Below are 12,999 nucleotides of genomic sequence, written 5' to 3' on the forward strand. Positions count from 1 at the left end.
CCCTACCTGTATGGCCCTGTAGTTTCTGTACGATCTCCTTGGTCTGCAGGTTCCAGATGTACACCATGTTGTCCTCCGAGCCAGAGACAATCCACTGAGAGATACAGAGCATAAGAGAATGATACTTAAAAAGAAGCTATTGGGAAAAGCATCATCTCGTAAATCCACCTTTTTTGTCTTATTATTATTATATTTTATTAAAAAAATACCTTTCCACCGGTGACAGAGAAATTTGCAAATATGCAGTACTTTTCGTTTTTGTGGCCGGTGTATGTTTTCAAGCACTGGAATGAGAGGAGAACATTTACTGAAGAGAACAGAAACATTTGAATGAAGAGCATTCCACAACACCATGGCTGGAACATGAATACATATCCTACCTTTCCTTTGCTGTAATCCCAAAGCTTCAGGGTGCTAAAATAAATAAGAATAATCACCGTTAGAAGACAGCATCCCAACAGAAACGATGGTGAATAATTCATTAGCATTTATGAGTGCTGAAGAAGCCTTTTGTTGTAGATTTTCTTGAGCGTTCCTTCCCATTGAAATGAAACTCTTTGGTCTAGTGGTACTGGACAGTCCAATAGGGCCCTCTACTGGTGCAGTAGCGCATGACAAAGATGCTGTGGTACTGTATACATGTCATATCCTACTGAGTTTGAGGGGAAGTGACAGTTCTCTACTGACAATCTAACACTCACTTGTCCAATGTGGCAGCCAGAATGTATTTTCCGTTTGGTGAGAACTTCACAAAAGACACCGGGGGGTTGTCGTCATCTGCAAAAGACCGAAGAATTTACTCACAGAAAAATACTATACACTTTTATATTTCCTATACATTTGATTTTGTTCTAAAAATTTATCCAAACATTTTCAAGCCAATATTAGAATATTCACACAAAATATGCACATTCTACCAGCAGCAGCATCTTGCGAATAAAAGGCTGTGCGTAATGACGTAGGCCACACAAAAAGCACGTTGTCATATAACTTTTCATTAACAGAATCAAAAAAGCAGATATTCTATGCGTTTCCATCCAATTTATGACTCCATTGATGGTTTTGGCACAACAAAAAATGCTGTGATGAACAGCAAAAGTGCCCACTATGGTCTTAGCATGCATGCACTCTAGTGCAGCGGATACATGATGAGATTATAAATAAGAGCAGGATCATTTTTATTTGTCAATTGACAGCCAATAATCAATCATCATGTCACCAGCATAAAAATGAGCACCCTGGATATCTATTGAGGAAAGCAGCATCTAACTCATCACCGTGCACTTTCACCACCCTGTGAAGTTCATCACAACTTCATCTGTAGCATAATAAAGTGCATGCTTTTTTAAAGTCCAGGGAGTGGGACGACACAACATACGATCGCGTGACTGCAAATTTACGTCGATATGATGGTTATTCCACAATAAATAGTTTCCACTGCACTTTGTCACATAATCTAATAACAGACAAGAAAATGATCCACCCGTCGAGCGTATTTGATTTTGTCAACATTTAGGAAATGTACCAACAATTTGATAGTTTCTATCAGGCCTGTTGAGACATTTTTATCCGATATGCAAACAAATAAAAATGGTTGGATTGAAACCTGGTTACAGATGCTGCCATTCTGGCTGGTGAAGCTTACCAATTAGTGTTTTCAGACATTGTCCCGATGCTGTGTCCCAGATTCGGCTATGGACAGACCGAAGATATTAACGTCAATACATTTCTCAAACGATATCCAAACACTCCCCATAATTATGTTAAATTGGCCATCATTAAAACGCAGATGCTCTATTAGGTCATTAAGTTAATACACTTACAGGCATATCTTTGCAAAGTACATTCAACAAAATACATGTTTTTTTTTTTAATCCCTCACCAGAGGCCATCGTAGCTGCTAGACACAATCAATGAGCCATCTCTGTTGAAATGGACCTACACAGCAACATAGAGCAGATTAGAGATGTACAGTGCCTTCGGAAAGTATTCAGACCCTTTTGCCACATTTTGTTGTTACAGCCTTCTTCTAAAATTGATTAAATAAACACATTTCCTCAGCAATCTACACACAATACCCCATAATGACAAAGTGAAGACAGTTTTTCATGTAAAAAAAAGCCCACACAGAAATACCTTATTTACATAAGTATTCAGACCCTTTGCTATGAGACTCGAAATTGAGCTCAGGTGTATCCTGTTTCCATTGATCATCCTTGAGATGTTTCTACAACTTGATTGGAGTCCACCTGTGGTAAATTAAATTGATTGGACATGATTTGGAAAGGAACACACATCTGTCTATATAAGGTCCAATAGTTGACAGTGCATGTCAGAGCAAAAACAAAGCCATGAGGTCGAAGGAATTGTCCGTAGTGCTCAGAGACAAGATTGTGTCCAGGCACAGATCTGGGGAAGGGTACCAAAAAATGTCTGCAGTATTAAAAGTCCCCCAGAACACAGTGGCCTTCGTCATTCTTAAATGGAAGAAGTTTGGAACCACCAAGACTCTTCCTAGAGCTGGCTGCCTGGCCAAACTAAGCAATTGGGTGAGAAGGTCCTTGGTCAGGGAGGTGACCAAGAACCTGCTGGTCACTCTGAAAGAGCTCTAGAGGTCCTCTGTGGAGATGGGAGAACCTTCCAGAAGGACAACCATATCTGCAGCACTCCACCAATCAGGCCTTTATGGTAGAGTGGCCAGACAGAAGCCACTCCTCAGTAAAAGGCACCGGACAGCCCACTTAGATTTTGCCAAAAGGCACCTAAAGACTCTCAGACCATTAGAAACAAGATTCCCTGGTCTGATCAAACCAAGATTGAACTCTTTGGCCTGAAAGCCAAGCGTCACATCTGGGGGTAACCTGGCACTATCCCTACTGTGAAGCATAGTGGTGGCAGCATCATGGTGTGGGGATGTTTTTCAGCGGCAGGGACTGGGAGACTAGTCAGGATCGAGGCAAAGATGAACGGAGCAAAGTAGAGAGATCCTTGATGAAAATCTGCTCCAAAGCGCTCAGGACAAAGGTTCACCTTCCAACAGGACAACAACCCTAAGCACACAGCCAAGGCAACGCAGGAGTGGCTTCGGGACAAGTCTCTGAATGTCTTTGAGTAGCTCAGCCAGAGCCCGGACTTGAACCCGATCAAACATCTCTGTGCAGCAACGCTCCCCATTCAACCTGACAGAGCTTGAGAGGATTTGCAGAGAAGAATGTGAGAAACTCCCCAAATACAGGTGTGCCAAGCTTGTCGCGTCATACCCAAGAAGACTCAAGGCTGTAAACACTACCAAAGGTGCTTCAAAAACATACTGAGTAAAGGGTCTGAATACTTATGTATATTATTAATTTTTGTTTTATACATTTTTTTTATTTTTTTATTTTTTATAAATACATTTGCAAAAATGTATAAAACCTGTTTTTGCTCTGTCATTATGGGGTATTATATGTAGATTGATGAGGGGGAAAAAACAACTTAATCCATTTTAGAATAAGGCTGTAACATAACAAAATGTGGAAAAAGTCAAGGGGTCTGAATACTTTCGGAATGCACACTGACCAGTGTATTAATCAACTACTATAAACTCATAAGCAGAAAAATCTATTATCTGAAGTCCATTGTTTTTAGGTTCATTGAAGGTGTCTAATGTGCACAGTCTCTTACTGCAGAGACTGGGTCAGAGTGGGCCGGCAGGGTCTTCAAGCATTTGCCGGTTTTAACATCCCATATCCGCACGCTCTCGTCAAACTAGAAGAGAACTCATGTTAGCACACAAAGCAACAAATATTCATCACTCCTTGGTAGAAATCAGGGTTGGCAATAACCTTTTCTATGTAAAAATATTACAATAGCAATGCTGCATTAGTAGGTAGGACTCACTGATCCAGACACGATGAGATTGGACTGCGGATTAAAGTTGCAGCAGAAGACATAGTTGCTGTGGCCTTTCAACGTCTTCAAACATTTCCCCTGCAATAGGAAAGGAGTGGGTTTAAATGAAACATGTTCACAGTATGAGCTCATTATGGTCGATCGAGCATCCACTGCATGGAGGGTGTCGAAGTAGCGATTATGATGCAACTGCAGAGAAAACAGTTGAAGGTAGTTTAAGGAGCCATCGCTTAATAGCATTAGTGCAATGCCTGGAAGTCTACCAGAACAGCAGACCTCCTACCAGTCATTGCGCTACAGCTAGTTAGCATTGGCTTGGGAAACTACCTCTTAACTTCCATCCTACTGGACGCAGAGACATACAAATTGTATTCATGAGTTCATCTGACTCTTGGTAAGTAGAAAAAGTAGCCAAAATCTCACATTATCCTTTTAACATCATGACAACGTGGGCGGGGGAAAAAATCCCTACCCAGTGGGCTTTCGACATGATAAAGACGTCTTTTACTAGTTGAAATCGGGTCGAGATATCTTATAACCAAATCCCAACCAGATGAAGATGTTTTTTTCATGACGTCATTTAGACATCATAAAAAAATACATATTTTTTGGTTTAAATCTGATTCAACTACTGACCAGTTATCTAAATGCTACCGAATTAATAGAAACCAATATATACTGAACAAAAATATAAATAACATTCAAAGTCTGGGTCCCATGTTTCGTGAGCTGAAATAAAAGAACCCAGAAATGTTCCATACACACAAAAAGCTTATTTGTCTCAAATTTTGTGCACAAATTTGTTGATTAAACAGCATGATAATTACACAGGTACACCTTGTGCTGGGGTCAGTAAAAGTTCACTCTAAAATGTACAGTTTTGACACACAACTCAATGCCATAGATGTTCCAAGTGGAAGGAGCGTGCAATTGGCATGCTGACTGTAGAAATGTCCACCAGACCTGTTGCCAGAATTAAATGTTAATTTCTCTGCCATAAGTTGCCTCCGCAACATTATTTTTGAGAATTTGGCAGTACGTCCAACCGGCCTCACAACCGCAGACCACGTGTAACCACGCCAGCCCAGGACCTCCACATCCGGCTTCTTCGTCTGAGACCAGCCACCTGGACAGCTGATGAAACTGAGGAGTATTTCTGTCTGTAATAAAGCCCTTTGTGGGGACAAACTCCTTTTGATTGGCTGGGACTGGCTCCCAAGTGGGTGGACCTATGTCCTCCCAGGCCCTCCCATAGCTGCACCCATGCCCAGTGAAAATTTGTGAAATCCATCAATTAGGACCTAATAGATTTATTTAAATTGACTTATTTCCTTATATGAACTGTAACGCCGTAAAATCATTGAAATTGTTGCGTTTATATAAACATGTCCATAGTGTTTGTAGGCCATGCCCCCCATTGCATATAAGACACCCGAACAATTATTCAAATTGTAGTAATGTTATTTTTCAGCAGGGCTTACATCATTCAGCTTTGCACACTTGGCAAACAGCTGACAGAGCGCACCAAAGCGGGTTAGGGTCTTCGTGGCATACTGTACACAGTCACCAGACTGGGCTCGGGCCTATTCTGTTTGAGACCCGGGGGACTTGGCATGGACTCGGACTCAGGGGGGCTTTATGCGGGCTGAGCTCTTCCCAAGTCAGACAGAACAATATTACTCTGGGCTCCAGCTAATGGTACTCGGTCAGAGTCCACTTCAGTTTATCTGGACAGATTCACTTTTTAAGGAGTAGGGCCATTTTAGGTTTTTATTCAGCAGGTGATGAAATATCAATAAAAAACAAAAAAACAATGAAGTGATATACACTGCTCAAAAAAATTAAGGGGACACTTAAACAACACAATGTAACTCCAAGTCAATCACACTTCTGTGAAATCAAACTGTCCACTTAGGAAGCAACACTGATTGACAATAAATTGCACATGCTGTTGTGCAAATGGAATAGACAAAAGGTGGAAATTATAGGCAATTAGCAAGACACCCCCAAAAAAGGAGTGATTCTGCAGGTGGTGATCACAGACCACTTCTCAGTTCCTATGCTTCCTGGCTGATGTTTTGGTCACTTTTGAATGCTGGCGGTGCTCTCACTCTAGTGGTAGCATGAGACGGAGTCTACAACCCACACAAGTGGCTCAGGTAGTGCAGTTCATCCAGGATGGCACATCAATGCGAGCTGTGGCAAAAAGGTTTGCTGTGTCTGTCAGCGTAGTGTCCAGAGCATGGAGGTGCTACCAGGAGACAGGCCAGTACATCAGGAGAAGTGGAGGAGGCCGTAGGAGGGCAACAACCCAGCAGCAGGACCGCTACCTCCGCCTTTGTGCAAGGAGGTGCACTGCCAGCGCCCTGCAAAATGACCTCCAGCAGGCGAATTTAACCTCCAAGCCATTGAATTTGCTAGGTCATTAAAAGCTCAAATTTGTGACAGTTTCTGCAGTCCTATAGCTATCAGAGATGGTCCCTAATTTAGATTTTTTCTGATGCTATAAATGCTTTTACTACAGGCTATGGTGGTGTTTTTCAAAGTTGCAGTCCACCCAATTGAATAGTGCACATTCACTTCCACATTTTGTCTAGGCTACCAGCAAAACATGCACAATAATACAGGATACCCTTATAACATTTCACTGCCTTTAAAATACAGTAGAACTGCAGTACAATTAAATAATGGTTTAATTAATGAAATAGCTTGCTGTGTGTTGGCTTCTAATAGTAACCTTTGTTAGCAAATTGCACTGTTTATTGTACACATTTTCTTGTTATACTGTTTTGATGTTCTATTATGACAACCCCCCCCCCAAAAAAAAAACAGAATTTAACAAACAAGTAGGCCTGTCTTATTTCAGTATCCTACTACAATCCACCAGGATTTACAAAACCCTGTTTTTAAATGGCATTCGTTTCCATCAATAATTACCCCTGAAATTATTGCACCTGAATTAGACCCTGAAAAAATTACCATTATATTTTTCCTTAAAACCTCTCTGGGGTAGGGGGCAGTATTTTGACATCCGGATGAAAAACGTGCCCAAAGTAATCTGCCTGTTAATTAGGCCCAGAAGCTAGGATATGCATATAATTGGTAGATTTGGATAGAAAACACTCTAAAGTTTCCAAAACTGTTAAGAATAATGTCTGGGAGTATAACAGAACTGATATGGCAGGTGAAAACCTGAGAAATTTATCCAGGAAGTGGGATTTTTTAATGTTTGTAGTTTTCCATTAACTGCCTATACAGTATCCAATGACTTAGGACTCAGATTGCACTTCCTATGGCTTCCACTAGATGTCAACAGTCTTTAGAAATTGTTTCAGGCTTGTATTCTGAAAAATTAGGGAGTAAGACCACTGAGTGAGTGGACCCTGGGAAGTCCCAGAGCTGTTTACTGCGCACGACCGAGAGCGTGCCTTTCTTGTTTTCTTTTATATTGACAAAGCTATTGTCCGGTTGAAATATTATTGATTATTATGACTAAAAACAACCTGAGGATTGATTATAAACATTGTTTGACATGTTTCTACAAACTTTACTGATACTTCTGGGATTTTTCGTCTGCCTGTATTGACTGCCTTTGAGCCAATGGATTATTGAACAAAACTGAGATTTTTGGATATAAAGAGGGACTTTATCGAACAAAACAAACATTTATTGTGTAACTGGGAGTCTTGTGAGTGCAACCATATGAAGATCATCAAAGGTAAGTGAGTAATTTTATCGCTATTTCTGACTTTTGTTACTCCTCTACTTGGCTGGTAACTGTTTAATGTTTTGTGTGCTGGGTGCTGTCCTCAGATAATCGTATGGTATGCTTTCGCCGAAAAGCCTTTGAAATCTGACAACGGTTGGATTAACAAGAAGTTAATTTTTAAGCCGATGTATAAGACTTTTATTATGAGTATTTCTGTTTTTGAATTTGGCGCTCTGCAATTTCACCAGATGTTGGCCAGGTGGGACGGAAGCGTCCCACATACCCTAGAGCTTCTAAGAAATTAACATAATGTGTGCAGTAATTGTAATTTAATTTCAGTAGCTAAATAAGTAGCTAGGCATTTCAATTCTAGCTAAAACTTGGATTGGAATCTGTGATTCACATGCAGCAATAGATCTCTGCGCAAAGTCGGCCAGCTTGCTCGAGCGCATCTGGCAACATTCCATAAGGCAGTTGGGACAGAGGGCTCATTAGCCTACACAACACAGCTGGAAAACGACAGTTTCTCAAAATGTACACTTTTTTTTTTGACTGCTAAGTGGTAGTCCTGGTTCTCCTGCATTCTAGTTTTACTTTTGTAAATTAAAGCGGCCGTTTGTTGGGGAAAATATTTGCTATTTTAGCTAGCAAACGTTACCCCCGGGCTAATCCTCCATGGACATGGTAAATGTACAGTTTTAACTGTTGGAGCCATTGGTTGTTGCTAGCTAACTTAGCTAACGTTTTGACCTTTTGATATCTGTCAAATATACCTGTGAGTCATGACAAGTTTCTCCCATTTCTCTCTTGCTCATTCTCTGTGGCTCAGCCAAACTCAAACTTTCCCAGTTGCAGAAGAGATTTGCCAATTACTCCCATTTTGAACAATGTGTTGCGGGAATGATATAACTTTTGGGGAAAAAATGATATTTAATGTTTTTATTGCCTCTTTACGCACTTTAAATTTAACTTTCTTTAAGACTGCCAAGCTGTCCTCAATTGGGGGAACCTCTGTCCGAGACAATGTCCTCAGGATTATGGAGCGGTGTGTTTATAAAAAGTTGTTTGAATATTAATGTGTTAGGATTAAAGCAAAACTTTACCATTTAGGGATTAGTTAAAACATTTAATTATCCAACTACTGTTTCATTTTGTTATCCTCTTAAAATGTTTCAGATTGATGACCAATTAATTAAATGTCCCACTTCAATATGAAGGGACAGAGGAACAAATATGCCTTTGCCACCATGTGTGTGTGCTCAATAGTAGTTGGTAAGTAAATATGAAACGTTGAGACATTTGACAAACAATGAGACATTTCTAGTAGACTATGAGTGTTAAATATATTATACTGTGCGTTACTGTTCTGTCGTGTCCTGCATTCCCAATCATTCATTCATTTTCTTCTCTTTTTATGCTTACAGTAAGTGTCATGAAAAGCCATACAACTCAGGAGGTCGATCTGTCGTTGGCCCCCTGGAAAGTCCTAAAATATGCCCCTGACCTTTGTGGTGGAGGACGCAAAGTATGTACATGAGCTTGTTGCTCTATTTTGAAGCTATAACTGCCACAAACTTCTTCAACTGGAAATACTTTTAGCCAGCTGAGTCCACAAAGTGTCTTTATGAATGTCCTTGTCTAGTTCTTTAACAATCTATAATTGATGAAGTTGTAATGCGCTGATTCTCTTCACTCCAGATCTGACCCGTCACACCACTCTTCAAGAGGGCCACTAAGCTCCAGATGTGACCCATCACACCACTCTTCAAGAGGACCACTACGCTCCAGATCTGACCCATCACACCACTCTTCAAGAGGACCACTATGCTCCAGATCTGACCCGTCACACCACTCTTCAAGAGGACCACTACGCTCCAGATCTGACCCATCACACCACTCTTCAAGAGGACCACTACGCTCCAGATCTGACCCATCACACCACTCTTCAAGAGGGCCACCACGCTCCAGATCTGACCCATCACACCACTCTTCAAGAGGGCCACTATGCTCCAGATCTGACCCATCACACCACTCTTCAAGAGGAACACTACGCTCCAGATCTGACCCATCACACCACTCTTCAAGAGGAACACTAAGCTCCAGATCTGACCCATCACACCACTCTTCAAGAGGGCCACCAAGCTCCAGATCTGACCCATCACACCACTCTTCAAGAGGGCCACTAAGCTCCAGATCTGACCCATCACACCACTCTTCAAGAGGAACACTACGCTCCAGATCTGACCCATCACACCACTCTTCAAGAGGGCCACTACGTTCCAGATCTGACCCGTCACACCACTCTTCAAGAGGACCACTAGGCTCCAGATCTGACCCATCACACCACTCTTCAAGAGGGCCACTACGCTCCAGATCTGACCCATCACACCACTCTTCAAGAGGAACACTACGCTCCAGATCTGACCCATCACACCACTCTTCAAGAGGGCCACTATGCTCCAGATCTGACCCATCACACCACTCTTCAAGAGGACCACTACGCTCCAGATCTGACCCATCACACCACTCTTCAAGAGGACCACTACGCTCCAGATCTGACCCATCACACCACTCTTCAAGAGGGCCACTATGCTCCAGATCTGACCCATCACACCACTCTTCAAGAGGGCCACTATGCTCCAGATCTGACCCATCACACCACTCTTCAAGAGGGCCACTACGCTCCAGATCGCATTCTGTGCTAAAAGGTCCTTGATGAGGATCTACACCATCACCCCACTCTCAGTAATCATTCATAAATTAAAACAATGGCCTTTTATATACACCCTGTCCCAGTCTTTCTATGCATGTAATGTCTGTGGGTGAATTATGAAACAATTACTGTATGCAGATGTGCAAAACATCGATGTAGATTTGTTTTTGCTGTTGCTTGATCTACTTTAAAATGTAAGAATATGTTGCAGATTTAAACTTTAATTGGTGACTATGGAAACACATAGAAATGTAATGAACAAGGTTTTCAACATCCAACTTTATCCTCTGCAATACGTTTTACAGTACGTAATAAACTGTAGTCAGGTTGTTATTACCAGGTTATGAGGGCTTAAATATGACCAACTGGTCGTATGGTGGTCAGAAAAATACGGAATATTCTGGTCAGCAAAACAGAAGAAAAAAAGAAGCCAGTTTCGACCAGAATAAGATGTCATAAAAAGACGTCATACTGATGTTTTTCCAACCTGGTTTTGCACACTGGGTCTTCACAAGATGCAGATAACTAATGTTAAGGCTACCCTGAGGTGCTTCAGTTTCCATGGCCACTTAAAGTGCACCTTATTCCCCACTACACTAGAAATGGAATTAAATGTGTTTCATGTTTTTCAAGCCTTGCCACACTGTACAGGGAAAGAGCTCTGATTAAAGCCAGTAAAATCTCAAGGGATGAGAGCTGATTCGTTACGGTAGATGCTTCTGCATCCCACTCGGCAAGAGGAAGCAGGAAGTCCTTTATCCCTGCAGTCATTGCGGGATTTGTTTTAGTAAACATTTGATAGAAAATACATGAATATATTTCTGAACGATGCATTGCGCTGCTATGTTGACAATATGACCCGGTGGCACAGATTACAGTTTGATTTGATCAGAGTGCTCCACCATCACCTGTTTTAGCCGGTCACGGGCCCAGTGGACCCCAGTTCAGTCTAATCATATTCCTTCATTACTCTAATGAATAAACATATTTGTTGAACACCACTTTTTTTTACATTGTCGGCACTTTATCCCACTCCTTCCAGTGCAATTTGTGTACAGATGTATATTTGGTGATGTGTATTTAGGGCTGGGCGGTATAACGTATTTTACTATACACACACACCGGTATCGATGAATGGACCGGTTTGGGTTTTAACTTACCTTCTATAACAGTATTTAAATGTTTAGTTTGTTAAATGTGTAACTGCCTTGAGTAATGTCACTTTTTTAAGCGTACGCACTACTTGTTTACTCTTCGCTCTCTGCTCTCCTTCTGTTTTTTATTTTGGGAAAAAATATGCAAAAATGTCTATTTTAGAATAAGGCTGTAAGGTAACGTGGAAACGGGAAGGGGTCTGAATACTTTCTGAATGCAGTGTGCGTGCGCGCGCACACGCACACACACACACACACACACACACACACACACACACACACACACACAGTCAAATGTTTGGACACACCTACTCATTCAAGGGTTTTTCCTTATTTTTACTACATTGTAGAATAATAGTGAAGACATCAAAACTATGAAATAACACATATGGAATCACATAGTAACCCCAAAAAGTGATAAACAATTCTAAATATATTTTTAATTCTTCTAAGTAGCCACCCTTTGCCTTGACAGCTTTGCACACTTGGCATTCTCTCAACCAGCTTCACCTGGAATGCTTTTCCAAATCTTGAAGGAGTTCCCACATATGCTGAGCACTTGTTGGCTGCTTTTCCTTCCTTCTGCGGTCCAACTCATCCCAAACCATCTCAATTGGGTTGAGGTTGGGTGATTGTTGAGGCCAGGTCATCTGATGCAGCACATCACTCTCCTTCTTGGTCAAATAGCCTTTACACAGCCTGGAGGTGTGTTGTGTCATTGTCCAGTGGAAAAACAAAATATAGTCCCACTAAGCGCAAACCAGATGGGATTGTGTATTGCTGCAGAATGCTGTGGTAGTCATGCTGGTTAAATGTGCCTTGAGTTCTAAATAAATCACTGACAGTGTCACCAGAAAAGCACCCCCACACCATCACACCTCCTCCTCCATGCTTCATGGTGGGAACTGCACATGCGGAGATAATCCGTTCACCTACTCTGCGTTTCACAAAAGACACACGGTTGGAACCAACAATCTAAAATATTTGGACTCAGACTAAAAGGACAGACTTCCACCGGTCTAATGTCCATTGCTCGTGTTTATTGGCCCAAGGAAGTCTCTTCTTCTTATTGGTGTCCTTTAGTAGTGGTTTCTTTGCAACAATTCACCCATGACGGTCTGATTCATGCAGTCTCCTCTGAACAGTTGATGTTGAGATGTGTCTGTTACTTGAACTCTGTGAAGCATTTATTTGGGTTGTAATTTCTGAGGCTGGTAACTCTAATAAAAGTATCCTCTGCAGCAGATGTAACTCTGGGTCATCCTTTCTTGTGGCAGTCCTCATGAGAGCCAGTTTCATCATAGCGCTTGATGGTTTTTGCAACTGCACTTGCAGAAACTTTCAAAGTTCTTGACATTTTCCAGATTGACTGACCTTAATGTCTTAAAGTAATGACGGACTGTCGTTTCTCTTTGCTCATTTGAGCTGTTCTTGCTATAATATGGACTTGGTCTTTTACACCACCTCTACCTTGTCACAACACAACTGATTGGCTCAAACGCATTAACTTTTTACAAGGCACACCTGTTAAT

The 12,999-nt window shown here is 41.4% G+C and overlaps 1 protein-coding gene across 2 annotated transcripts in view; it reads right to left on the bottom strand.

The window, feature by feature from the left end:
- LOC129818519 (WD repeat-containing protein 5-like) overlaps positions 1-12,999 on the bottom strand; it is a 39,801-nt gene that overhangs the window by 1,790 nt on the left and 25,012 nt on the right. For both annotated transcript variants that reach the window (XM_055874509.1, XM_055874510.1), the window contains exons 6-13: positions 3,880-3,969; positions 3,664-3,747; positions 1,883-1,938; positions 1,646-1,692; positions 702-777; positions 381-414; positions 210-284; positions 7-94 (exon numbers count right to left, since the gene is read on the bottom strand). In XM_055874509.1, coding sequence (XP_055730484.1) covers positions 7-94; positions 210-284; positions 381-414; positions 702-777; positions 1,646-1,692; positions 1,883-1,938; positions 3,664-3,747; positions 3,880-3,969 — 550 coding nt within the window. The remainder of the gene's footprint in view (positions 1-6; positions 95-209; positions 285-380; positions 415-701; positions 778-1,645; positions 1,693-1,882; positions 1,939-3,663; positions 3,748-3,879; positions 3,970-12,999) is intronic.

Source organism: Salvelinus fontinalis, chromosome 21, assembly GCF_029448725.1.
Source record: "Salvelinus fontinalis isolate EN_2023a chromosome 21, ASM2944872v1, whole genome shotgun sequence".
NCBI lineage: Eukaryota > Metazoa > Chordata > Actinopteri > Salmoniformes > Salmonidae > Salvelinus > Salvelinus fontinalis.